The sequence below is a fragment of the Nicotiana tabacum genome, chromosome 16, assembly GCF_000715075.1.
Source record: "Nicotiana tabacum cultivar K326 chromosome 16, ASM71507v2, whole genome shotgun sequence".
Lineage (NCBI taxonomy): Eukaryota > Viridiplantae > Streptophyta > Magnoliopsida > Solanales > Solanaceae > Nicotiana > Nicotiana tabacum.
The window spans coordinates 54730062-54743263 of record NC_134095.1 but is presented as its reverse complement, the minus strand read 5'-3'; the positions used below and the strand labels follow the sequence as shown (position 1 = coordinate 54743263).

Here is a 13202-nt window from a genome sequence, read left to right as displayed (position 1 = left end):
GAGAAAGTAAAGAAGCTCGCTGACGAAGCAGAGAAGTATACGCTTGCAAATCACTTGTTCTGTGGATTGTAGGGAGTCATCTCGGTAATGCCTTTTACATTTTTCGTCTTGATAATCACATTTCACCGCGCATTTGAGGGACAAAATCAATCCTCTAATCTTTTCTTTCTGTATTTGTTGTTTCTTTTGGCAGGCATATGTTAATAATATTGAGTTTGATTACATGGAGTACGCAAGGGGAAGATTCAAGCAGTATTGGTTGAGAAAGGCGGAACTCTTAGGTGCCACAGACAACTTGTCTCATGCAAACGGTTCAGCTGAAGCAAAAATAGATTCTCCGCTATTGGTTGATGTCAAAAACATGTACATTAACAGTATAGATGTAAAAGCTTTCATTATAAACAGGCCTGCGTCGTATAATGAGTGGAGCATTTAGAATCTTTCGATATATGTTGATAGGCTATTATTGAGGTAAGTATCTGTTGTATTGCCAGTGAGAGTGTTCGCACCAACTATATTGTCCAGTTCAATAATAGCTGCACCTCTTTTTCTTAAAAGTTCAAAATTTAGCTTTTAGTTAACCTCATGAATAAGTGATATTCAAATTAGAAAACAATAATATAAATAAAACACCACAAGATTTAACTTTTAGTTGGTTATACTAGAACATAAGGAATCTTTACCCAAATAGCTAAAGTGGTTGCATAGTTTTTCACTAATGTAAGCATTTTATAATAATAGACAGAAAACCAACCAAATAGGAAGAGAACATGCGCAAATGGTTATCTAATTTTCATCTCCCCAATCCACCCCCTAAAAAAGGGGAAATAGGAAAACAACTACTCTAGCCAGAATCGAACCCAGATCTGTACCATGGCAGGGTACTATTCTACCACTAAATCACTAATGCTAGTTGAGAAGAACAGCTAGAGCACTTTTAATTGTATTATCATGTGATTATCTCTTCTAAATGTGGCAACAAATTGCTACTCATTGACAATATTTCTAGGAAACTACTAATCAGCCACTCAAAAATTATTTTAAAAGGACAATCATTACGTTGATTCATACCTTTTTATCGAAACATTGTGTTTTAAGAAAAGACGAAATGACTTCTTGGCCCCTAAAGTTGCACCGGATTTTAAAGTCGATATATGAACTTTGAATTTTCTCATTTTAATACTTCAACTCAATTGATTACTTGTAAGTGAACACTTTTGACCTTTGACTATGCTTATGTGGCAGTAGCACAACTGACGTAGTCAAAGTGTGTGTTAGTCACGCAGAAAAAGAGCGTCACTCGAATTACTGAACTTAAAAATATTAAATCTGAATAAGAAATGGAAAAGTAAATAAAAGACAAACAAATAAAAAATAAAAAAAGTCGAGAAACTTAAATCCCTCCTTGTAACCCCTTTTTTATCTTCTTCCTTAACCCTCCCCCCACCGCTACCACTCAATTTCTTTTTCACCATTGTTTCTTCCCGATCCCCCACTCCCACCTCATTTCTCCTCATTGTGACTTTGAACAATCCCTTGGTCACTCTTCATTTCTCTACAAACTAATCATTTTAGCGTTGGTTGGTCTATCTCATTTCTCAGTTTGACAACATATATGGTGGTGACATCGTTTTCGGCGATCTTCTTTGGCTGGTTGAGACTACGAAATTACTGGAATTTCAAAGGTAGGAAGTAATAGGTGCTCAAGAGAGGTTTGTTAACTTTGATTTTGACGAGTGGCATCAATATGCCATTCTGATGAAAACCTTGTCAGAATTTTAGAAGATTTAATGGCTTGTTTGGACTAATTTCTAGATTGAGGTTTGGTTAAGATATATACTAGGATATGAATTGATCATATTTGAATTTTTACCATTGGAAATAGTGGTTGGGGAAGGGAAGGTTTTGGAGGAGCTATGGTGAAGAAGAAAGGAAAGAGAAAAAAAATTAAAAATTTGGTAAATTAATTTTAGAAGGGATGGGCACCAGATATTACAAATGTCAAACAACAAATGGTCTTAGTATTGACGTGATATTCATGTTAGGCAATTGAGATACACGCTCTGAGGGAGGGGTTTATTATAAGTATTTTTATCGAGTTGGGGTGCTAAAATGGAAAAATCAAAAGTTCATGTATCGGCTTTAAACTCCGGTGCAAGTTTAAGTGGCCTAAAAGCCATTACGTGTTAAGAAAAAGAAGTGTGTCTTTATTTTAAATTACATAAACTATTTTAATTTTTTATAAAAACCGATAGGAAATTTCATATAAAAGGTTTTAGTTGGTTTCACTTATAATAGGGGAAAATTATTCTTCTCCTCGCCAAAATGAAATGAGTCTAATTTTAGATATTTGAAAATTTAACCTAAAAAATTGTCTAATTAAAATGTAAATTGTTCCATCTTTCACTTCACCTTCTTTCTTTACCCAATAAAAAAACATACCATATTACCATTGCACATGTTTATGGAGTGTTTGGGACCTTGAAATTGAGAAAGGAGTTGTATCCTATTATTATACAGATACTAATATTATAACATTTAGATTTAGATCTTCTATTATATTTTCGTATGAAATTGTAATTCAATATTGAGGTTTGCATCACTAAAAACTTTGCAAGTTTGTATCACTAGTGACAATCAAGACGCATAGTTTTTCAACTAAGCCATCTTTTAATTTCCACTAACTTTTTGATTTATTTAGACTAACATCAATTTGATTTTTTTATTTTTTCACTTGCGAGAGAAATTCATAACCAAGGAGTAATTCAAGTCAAATAAGTTATCTTTCTAAATCTAGATTTGCTTTAATTGTCAAGTAGTAGAACTCCCCCGTGCCGTTTCAACAATATTACTTAAATAACCCTTGATACATGTCACATGCAATTACATCCCTAAGACTCTTTTCGTAATTTCCTCTATCGTCATTTCTCCTCTCCTCTTCTCTTCTGACTAACTTAACAATAGCAAGACGAAAGAAAAACTTCCAGACAAACCCTAGTGAAAAACGCAGAAACAAAAATCAGAGAAAATGGCTTCCACCAATCAAACTCCCACAAAGAAAAACCCCAAGAAAGCCAATCTTTTAGATCATCACTCTATCAAGAACCTTCTCGATGAGTCAGTCACCGAGGTAACTTTTTTTACCCAACGATTAAATTGAATTGTAGGGGTTTTTATGCTGATTTTGTTTAATTATGTGTTCAATAGATTGTGACAAGCAAAGGATATCCAGAAGATGTGAGATTGAGTAATGTAAGGTTGTTGATTGGGACAATTATCATAGCAATTGCTCTTGTTGCTCAATTCTACAAAAAGGAGTTTCCTGCTAATCGTGATTTTCTCATTGGCTGCATTGTGTTATATCCTTTTTTTTTTTTTTGAATTTTTCGTTTTGGTTTTGATTTTATTGTCATGTTAATTATCTACTCTTTTTTTTTTTTTTTTTAATTTGTTTGCTGTGATGATTACTGAGTATTGGAATGAAATAGATCCAAATTGAACGGAATGAATATAGGGATTTATATGACCTGCCCCGGCTAATTTGAGATTGCAGCGTAGTAGTTGTGTTTTCGTTGATCAGTAAAAGAATTTAAAAAATTTGGATTTGTGACCTCAAACAATTTTTGAACTACCTTTGCCACTTCAAGGGGATTCCAAAGTTAAAATATATGTGGAAAATTTTTTGTTTTTGCCCTATTTGTGCAGTACCATTTTCCAGTGAAGGGGATTCAATTGAAACACCTTCCTTGGCTGTTGGCTCCACCGCTGGCTTATCACTGAGGAAGAGTAGAAAAATCGAAAAGAAAAAACAATTTAATTCGGGGCCTGCTTGCTTGGGACTCTTTTTTACATTGTTTTATCAATTTTGCTGATCGTATCTGTTTCATTCATCATAAATACTGTTTGGTTTGCCGTGAGAAAATTATTATTTTTAACTAATACCCAATTATTTTTCCAGTGGAGTTTTTTTAACCATTCTCCAGTGGAATTGACAATTGTAACTTGATATTCGGTAATTGCATATTTAAATTATTAAAATGAGTTTCAAGATCTAGATGTAGGTGTTCCTTAGTGTTCTAATGGATAGTCGTAATGTAATAGCCATGGTTAAAGAGGGTTGAATTTTTGATGTGAATGCTCATAAATGAAAGCGATAATTTTGAAAGCTGCTACACGTTTATAGGTTTTGATGGTATGATGGTTGAAAAGGTAAGCATTTGAATTTCTTTGTACATATTGGGAGTTCGATTGATGGAAGTTTTATGATGCTTGAGATCTTTTTTTCTTTTAGTATGTGAAACTTTTCGTCCAACTTTCTTGTATCCTTGACTATGGCACGTATATTCTGTTCAACGTGATATTGCAGCTGATTATCCACACAAAGGAAAAGAATGCAATTTTGTTCACCTATCCTCCGGAAGTAAGTTGTCAATCAACATGCCTTTTTACCAGCAATAAATATATTAGTGAAATTGCAACATGCTAATAAGTTTTTGTCGTGCATTAATTGAAGTTGTGAATTCTAACATGTCTTTTCTGGAGTAGCCACTGATGAATGTGAGGATTTTTTCTTGCTGAATGTGCTTATTGGAAGTAGAATTTAACTACCTATTAAAACAGGTGGTTTAGATATTAATCTAACACATTTTCAGTCTATTTTGAATCGTCAAAAGTTAGGCTGGTGAATTTTCCTGGAAATATTATGCTTTATTGAGTCGCCCACTTAATCTTCGATTGCTCGGGGAAAAGTATTTCAAAACTAAGTTGCTGAGAATTCTTTTTTTCCATCAAAATCATTTCTTACTTTTTAGAAGAAACAATATAAGGTCCATGGAAGTCTGTATGATGTTTCATTCCATGTAGTCCTGTTATTTTGGAGGGTATATGAGTTTGTTCAGTTTTAACCTTCCCACAATCTTGTGCTTTGTTGAACATATTACTACATTAAGCTCGAAACTATACTACTGGTGCACAACTTTCTGTTTTTTTAATAGACTAGTAGCTTTCTGTTTTGTCCATCAACATTGCTACCCAGGCAGTATCCTAAGCATTCTACCCTTGCCCATTTGGTTTAAAGATGATCTGTAAAAGTCTATTCTGTTATTTCCTACTAACATTCCTCTTTTATGTGTTTTATAGTTCATAATAAAACCTTTAATCAAGACATTATCTCCTAATCCCATCTTTATTATCATTATAAATTCTTATCAAAATAGGAGAGGAATCAACGAGAACTGTCAACTCTCGGGCCTTTTGGTTCCTAGCTGCACCTCACTTTGATGCATGCTACAACCCCTTTTTTTCCACACACCATTAAAAGATAGAAAGACGCCTATTTAGAGGTATAGGAATTCTATCATAGAATAAATAAGAATGTAGTGGGTGAAAAGGTTGTGATAACTGTGATCATGAGTTGGTGAATAATTATTTGACCTTTAGTGCGTTAATAAGTGGGTAGATAATGGATTAGAGATCCTTAACCAGATTTAATTGGATAAACGAATCACATAATGACTCGTTTGAAATGCACTGTTCTACTTATTTTATATGACTTCCTTATGGTGTGAATGCAAGACTTGTGGAGGTTGAGTTTATGAATTCTTAATGAAAAATGACTTGGGTTACTGGATCATCTTTGACAGTGTGCTAACCAATAAAGCTCTTATGATAAGTGGGCTTGTTCTAAAAAACACTCATGAAAATCGAGATAACACAAGGTCATCATGTGCTAGCCAATAATGCTTATGTCAACATATTGATTATTATGTGTAAGTAGTGATACTTCATTTCTTATAAGCAGTCTTAGTTTAAGTCTTGAGACCGACTCTGGAGTAAAGATTGTTGTTTATTAAGTGGAGGTTCAATGCAGAGCACACCTTCATTATGAGTAATAGTCTCCAACTAGTAACTCTCTTTATTTTTTATACGGGAAAAGGTCCAGATTTGTCCTTCTACTTTCGGATGCTATTCGAACAAAAATATCCCTACCATTAGCAAACTTATCACATATACCCCTTACCCTAACGGATGTTCCTACCCAGATTCCAAAATGCCACCTGGATGCCATGTGTGTATTTATTTTCCAACTTTTATTAGAATAAATAACCAACGCACTTTGAAAAAGAAAAGAAAAATTCACCAAACCCACTGAATTATATTCTACTCCTTCCCATCTATAACAAAAAACCACCACACTGTAAAATCTTAGTTCTTCAAAGAGAAGAAAAACACAACATGAATTTCAAATTTGCGATGGATTCTCAGTAATAAAATGTACTGCAGATGAAAAGAATTGTCACTAGGAATTACTGGGAATAACAAAGAACCCTACTTGGATATGCTTTTCTGGAAGAGCATTAGAATGGATGAGTCTAAATAAAGAAGTTCTATCACAAGGAAACCATTCATGTGATTTGCAGAATCTGCTCTAAAACGTTAGGTATATTTTTAAAAAGAGTTTTTCTTGATATTCTTTAGTATTATCTTAGCATTTCTATGAAAAAATATTTTTTTGAGGAAGATTTCATAAATTCTGGAACTTCCACTGATTGATACTTTGGGATCTTTGTATTTTAGATTGGAGTCTGGCATGGAAAGTGACTAGGCAGGGAAAGTAGCAAATTTGGAAAATAGAACTTTTTTTTTTTCTAGCGAGAAACTGGAAAATAATTTTTCTAAAATGTAAAAGAATAAAGCATGGGTGGTTTTATTAGAAAAAACCTAACTTAACTAAAGTCGTAGAATCTGCAATTATTTTGAAAGTATGAACGTTAACAATGATGCCTATCAAGGTAAGTGGCGTTGATCTGATTTTGCTCAGTAGATGAGCCTTCTTAATGATGAGGAAACAGTAAACCTCTTCCCTAGGGATGCCATTATTTGGATTTCTGTGTTTTGATTTCCTTTTTGCTCCCATTCTTTAGTGTGAATGGAAAAAATGAGAAAGTGAAAAATCTATTAATTTAAAGAACATATTTCAAATTCTGACTATTAGGTGGTGATGTGGCATGCCACGTGGCGTCCACCTCACTCAAATGTCAGGTTACGCGGTGCAATGTTGGACTCCTGGACCTTCATTAGGGTAAGGGGGCATATGTGATAAGTTTGCTAATGGTGAGGTTATTTTGTTTGAATCAATGAATAGTATAACGGTGATAGTATTTTTGTTTGAATAGTATAATGGAAGTTAAATGTAAACTATTTCCAAAAGTAGAGGGGTAATCTGTCCCTTTTCCCTTTTTATATTATAATGAGTGGAGAAATTTGGAGAATATGCTTTTTAATATTTTTCTTTTCCTTTTACTTTTCTTGTTGCGTATAGCGGAAATATTGGTTTTACGCATCTGAACAGTGTTCTGCTCGTCAGAAACATCTCAATGGTTATAGATGACTTCTCTGAGCACTTAGTATCCCTGATCTTTTTCTTCTCTAGATGGGATCTTCTTTCTCTGGCACTTCCCTTTGATGTCACTTAATTCTTTATTCTTGATGTTTCTTCAAGTGGAGTTCCTCTCTCTCTTGAATTTTTTGTATACTTCCATTGTATAGTCTCCACTCTCCAGCGTCCACTTGGTCTTATAATTCAGAGTTAAACAGAGTGATAGGCTCTGGTTTGAGGAGCAAAAGAGGTTATAATGGGGAAAGAAGACGAGTGCTATCAGTGATTGTGTACTGAGGCAGGCTTAATGGGTACGCTCTACTAATGCGCCACTTTTCTAAGTGGAATGACTGTCTTAGAGTTTTAGACATTCAACATCATTACCTCTTCGTATATCTTCATCATCCTTGATGTTCATAGGTTCCGTGAAATACTGCCACCTATTTATATTGGAGCTACCTTCTTCAATGCTTGTGGTACTCCTATGGCTATGTAAATTTGAGCATGTGGTTACTTCAGGGAAAGGTCAGGATGAGGAATGGACTTGAGATAAAAAAAACAGACCACAGATTTGCCCTCATCAGCGTTTCTGGGAGCCTGATATTGCATGTTGTTTTCTCTAGGATTGTTATTTACCTACCAAAAAGGGAGGTCAATGCTGTTTTTTTTTTATTTTGTCTTGGTGCTTCCAGGGTTTATCGTGGTGGGGTCTCACTAATGCACCTCAAATCTTTTTATCAAGATTCTTTTGCCCCAACCCTTTGTATTTCCTTCCTAGTGTCAGTTTCACTCGATATAAAATGCTCTATTTTTCTAGTGGTGAAATCTTTGTCTAGTAGCACATTGTGTTTCAGAATTCCAATCTGGTGTGCATCTTTTGTTTCTTTTCTTAGTCTTTATCTCGATCTTCGTGTCTCGTAACTCTTTCATCTGGCAGCATACTGTGTACAGACCTCACATCTGGTGGAGCCCCTTTCTTTTCTTGTGTCTTCTACTTTTTTCTTTCCTAGTGTGAAGTCATCATTTTTTTATTTTTTTTTTTGATGAAGGGAATTTCATTAAATGGCATCTAGAAGATGCATAGCAAAAATTACAAAATAAAGGTATTGTCTGCTCATATACAAATGAAGTCATCAATTTTTATTTCTTTCTTTTCCTCCCAAGTGTGAAGTCTTCATCAGTATTTCTAGTGTGAAATCTCGATAGCTCCTCATCTGGCATCACAATGTTCCGGCTTCAAATTCTGGTAGATTTTCATTTTATTTTGTCTGTCTTTTTTTCCTAAACATTTTTGTATGCGAACTTACGTGCTCCTTTCAAGTAAGTGGTACACTCTAATGAGTTGCTAGAGGCTTATATGCTGCTATGAAGAAAGCATGAAGTAGTGCCTGTTTGTCATTTATTCTCTACTATCTACTTGATTTTGTTATGTTGCTTTTAGTGGTGAATTTTGAGGTTACTGCTCTTGAAGTATGTCAATGCCTGCAGTGTTCTTTCCTATATATTTAGCTGTCTTGTCGCTTGCAAGATACATTTAGCCATCGGCAACTCATATCTGCTGCAGTAGCGTTTTTAGATCTTGTGACTTTTGTGATGCTTTCTTATTCTTACTTTAGCTGAACCTGGTGAAAGTTGAACACCGTAGGCTTCTGCTTCTCCCGAAGATTTCTGTGTAATCATGAGTATCACCTGCATAGATGTTTGTTGAGCCTCTTGTCTTCCAGCGTCTGAAGGCTCAGTAGTTATGCTACTTTCGATCATCTGGCAAACTCATCTACCCTTATAAAACTGTCATTAATCTTCTGTCAATTGGAGATGCAGTAGCTGAAATAACAATCTATTGCCTGGTCAATCTCGTACTGAATTTCTTGCAGTTTGGCAATGAATTTCTTATCTCTGCTCAAATTCCATTGATGTAACTACTAACTATTAGTTGGATGAGGTTGTTTGCTCATAAAGGATTGTTTGTGACAGGGGTCTTTTAACAGCACTGGCTTAATCGTCTCTTCGAAGCTGCCTAGATTCTCTGATAAGTACACACTTACAGTAGAGACTGCTGATCCCAAGTCGATTTCTGCAAAGCCAAAAGTGGAATTTACCAAGAGTGTCACACAATGGTCTCTTTCTCCCTCCCGTCCTCCACCCCGCTTGTTCAAAGAGGAAAATAGTATAAAAGGGATTTCATGAACTGAATGACTTGATTATGGTGATTTACTTTTTTGCAGGTTTACCATGGATGGAGTTCTTGTGGAGGGGCTATTCTGGAAAGATGTTGAAGCCTTAGTTAATAACTATGCTAAGGAACACAAAAAGAGCAAATAAATGCAATGTCAAGACTCAAGACATATTTTGTTAGGGATCTTGGTGGCCTAGATAGCCAATGAGATTGAAAATGTCGGTTAATGACTTCTGGTTAATATCACTCAAATCATTATAGAAGCAAATTGATCCGTTTTCATTGTTGAATTATAGTGATCCATTTCCATTGTTAAAAAAGTGATCATTTTTCTTTGATAAAATGAATGTGGTCATGAACATAGCCTTTCTTGCCCCCACCCCCTGCACTTGTTATTGGCTCGGTTAGACACCTCTAAAGATAGGAAATCGATGACAATGTAATCCGGTGTTCTTGTTGTTTACCAACTCTATGAGAACCAAAGTCTCCTACGCACGCACTCTCTACTTTGTTATTTTAATTTTACATATTAATCAAATGAAATTAAAATGATTTAATTAAAGTCTCTCGTAGTAAATGTTTCAAATTACTTATCTATTTAAATAAGAATACTAATACTGAAGTGGATCTATACATGCATATTTCGTACTCGATGCTCAAGACCTTTTGAAAGATCAGCCGCCGAATGTAAATAGCTTTTATCTATATACTATATTAAAAGCACGAAGTTCCTTAGCGAAATATTGTTCGCTTTTTTTATCCTTTAAAAATAGATTTTATAATAGGTGAAATAGTAATTTAACTATTTTTCTTATATTTAAGAATTTGAAATCATGTAAAATATTGACTACTAAATATTTTCCTATTTTAGCTATGTACGAGTCCTATTTTGTACATACATTGTATCTTTAATTTGTAAAAGCTTTATTATTATTTCCTTATATTCTTTAATTAATTAATACTTCTAAGTTTTATACAAGGAAATTAATTAATTTTTACACAAGTCAAGATCTACTGCTCCTAATAATTTTCTGCTAATAAAAACAAGTTATATATATATATATATATATATAAAATATTTTTGCGAGACTAACTGTTTTAGTGGGTTTTGATCGAGTTGCATTGGTTTATAGTGATATATGCTCTTTTGCACATCTCAATGAGTGAACTCAATGCTAGAAATTTGTTCACATGAGATGATCCATGCGGTATACATAATCTATAAACTGAGAAGTACTTTTGTTCAATAGATTAGGTACTAAATTTGCCGCTTCCATTTTTTTGTTATCCAACCTATGAGAATATTTTTTCAATGATCTTCGGTTTTACTTGCTTGTGGTTGCAAATGACAGGTCTTTCAGTTGCTTTGCAATGCTACAGTAAAATTCACGCACCTACGGTCAAGATATAATTCAGTTGCTTGTAATGCTACGGTAGAATTCACGCACCTACAATCAAGATATAAGACTTGCAAATTTAATTTACTTGATTTCCTATCTATTTTGCAATTTTGTTTCGTTTATTTGTTCCAAAATAGAATTGTAATCTGCACGTATGACTCTGGATCTATATATTTTCCAATCTAAATTTGAACTTTATATGTATGATTGTAATTAATTTTTCTTAAAAATATTTCTTTAGATTGATTGTCAATACTTCTATATTATTTTGTTGTGGTGACATTTCTTCTGGAACAATTCTGCACTAAGTTATTTTTATGTTATTTTTCTAGATATTGCCATCCTATTTTTCCAAACTCTCTAATTAATGTAGAAATTTTACGCCAAATTATGAGTTTGCTTATACTAATTAGAACTTTGTTTCCGGTATTAAGTAAACTAAAATCCGTGCGTGTAAATATCATAATGGGATTCTACTTTTGCAATAGAAAGCTTTTCCTTACTAATTTATTGAAAATAATCCCTAAAGTATATTTTATTGATTAAAGAAATTTGAATATGTGCATTTTGCTCATAAGAAAAAAAAATACTGCTTATGTTATTAATTAACATTGTTTAAGTGTTTATGCCTTTTAGAATATCTGTGACCATAAACTAAACGTGATGTAGGTATTTCCTTGAGAATATGCTTTTCCAAAAAAAAAAAAACTTAAATATTCAAGGGTTATGCGTTTTTGCGCATGATTACTTTTGAAGTTGAAGTAATGCAATTATAAAATTGAAATAATTTTAAATTAAACAGATTGACCGAAGACTTTTATGGGGCTTCCTTTATTAAGTTAACTAAATAGGATCAGTATTCATAGTCTTTGATAACATATACTTTTTAAAATTTTTATTTTATAACCTAACATATTTTAATGTATTTGTTAAAAGTTTGTACACATCGAGACGGGGTACACGCGCAACGCGCGCATCCCAAGACTAGCAAAAGAGAACTTGAAGCCCCTATCAAAATGCCTTTTGCCTTTTTACCATTTAAAAATATTTCACACTAGACAAAATAGTCATTTAATTATTTTTCTAATATTTAAAACTTCAAATTCAACTAAAAATTTTACTTAAGAATATCCTAATATTTATGACTTCAAATTCAATTAAAATTTACCTTATTAAATGTTTTCTTTATTTGATCAGTTTTTACAAATATTCTTTTAGAGTTTAGTACGTGGCCAATGTTATTTTTTTAATTCTTAGCCTATGAGGTATGTAATACTATTTTTTTCTCCAAATTACCAATAATTGATTACCTAAAAATATGAAACATCAATGAGCAATGCAAGTTCATCTTTTTCTGTTAACTTCTTAAGAGTTTTAATTTATTTTTAACTTTAAATTTCTAAAAGTCTGAACTAATATGGTATAAATTTAGAAATAAATTAAGCTACAGTCATACTATGTGAAATTGTAACTACAATTAATATTTTAAACTTACGATAAACTAATGTATTTGGAGCTTTTGAAATAGCTATAAATTTATCATTTCCCTCCTATAATTTTTAAAATTTGACATCAACATTGTGAACTCTTGAAATTTCAAAGTTGTTATTAGCAAAGTATATTCGGAATGAGTTTAGAATAGTATTAACTTTTATTTGGCATTGGATGAACGTCCAGAGAAGGGAATTTACACTTGGATCAATAAGAATCCAGGCAACTTTTTTAACATGAAGAGGTCCATTTGACTTATCTATAATTTTGATTAACTTTGAATGAACATTTTTTTTTGTATTAATGACATAATGAACGTAGAATTTACAAAGAGATGCAAGATGAGATACAACAACATAGCATATTTTTATTTTATATAATATAATATTTATAACTATAAATACTATAGAACTAATTACACTAAATTCATTCAGAAAATGTTGAATTCAACCATATATTGTATCAATTTACTAATATTTATTTTCATCATTAAAAATATATTGATTTTAGTTTAACCTCCATTGCTATGTTTTCAATAATTTGCGTATATATTTTATATTGATAAACGTGATGCACACGTATACTAAAATTAGTATTAACAAAAATCACTTCGTAACTGGTGCGGCCAAACACATAAGCATATTATTAGAAAGTGGCTAAATCAAAAAAGTAAAAAATGGATAACTGCAAGAGCATAAGCCCCGTTCAGTTAGCCCAGTTAAACTGGACCACCTGAATAGCTGTGAGAAAACTACCC

The 13202-nt window shown here is 32.9% G+C and overlaps 1 protein-coding gene across 1 annotated transcript; it reads left to right on the top strand.

Annotated features, from left to right (window-relative positions):
* Positions 1-2933: 2933 nt before the first annotated feature.
* LOC107768856 (signal peptidase complex subunit 2) lies at positions 2934-9915 on the top strand. The gene is made up of 5 exons (XM_016588006.2): positions 2934-3130; positions 3208-3359; positions 4339-4420; positions 9353-9495; positions 9604-9915. Exons 1-5 carry the CDS (start codon positions 3029-3031, stop codon positions 9698-9700), a joined length of 576 nt encoding a protein of 191 aa, XP_016443492.1. The 5' UTR covers positions 2934-3028; the 3' UTR covers positions 9701-9915.
* The last annotated feature ends 3287 nt before the right edge of the window (positions 9916-13202 follow it).

Bases quoted from the DNA above. Each gene is read 5' to 3' on its own strand.
- LOC107768856 (XM_016588006.2), top strand. From the start codon at position 3,029: ATGGCTTCCACCAATCAAACTCCCACAAAGAAAAACCCCAAGAAAGCC. The intron at 4,421-9,352 runs GTAAGTTGTCAA...TGTTTGTGACAG, and splicing joins TGTTCACCTATCCTCCGGAA to GGGTCTTTTAACAGCACTGG. The intron at 9,496-9,603 runs GTCTCTTTCTCC...ACTTTTTTGCAG, and splicing joins ACCAAGAGTGTCACACAATG to GTTTACCATGGATGGAGTTC.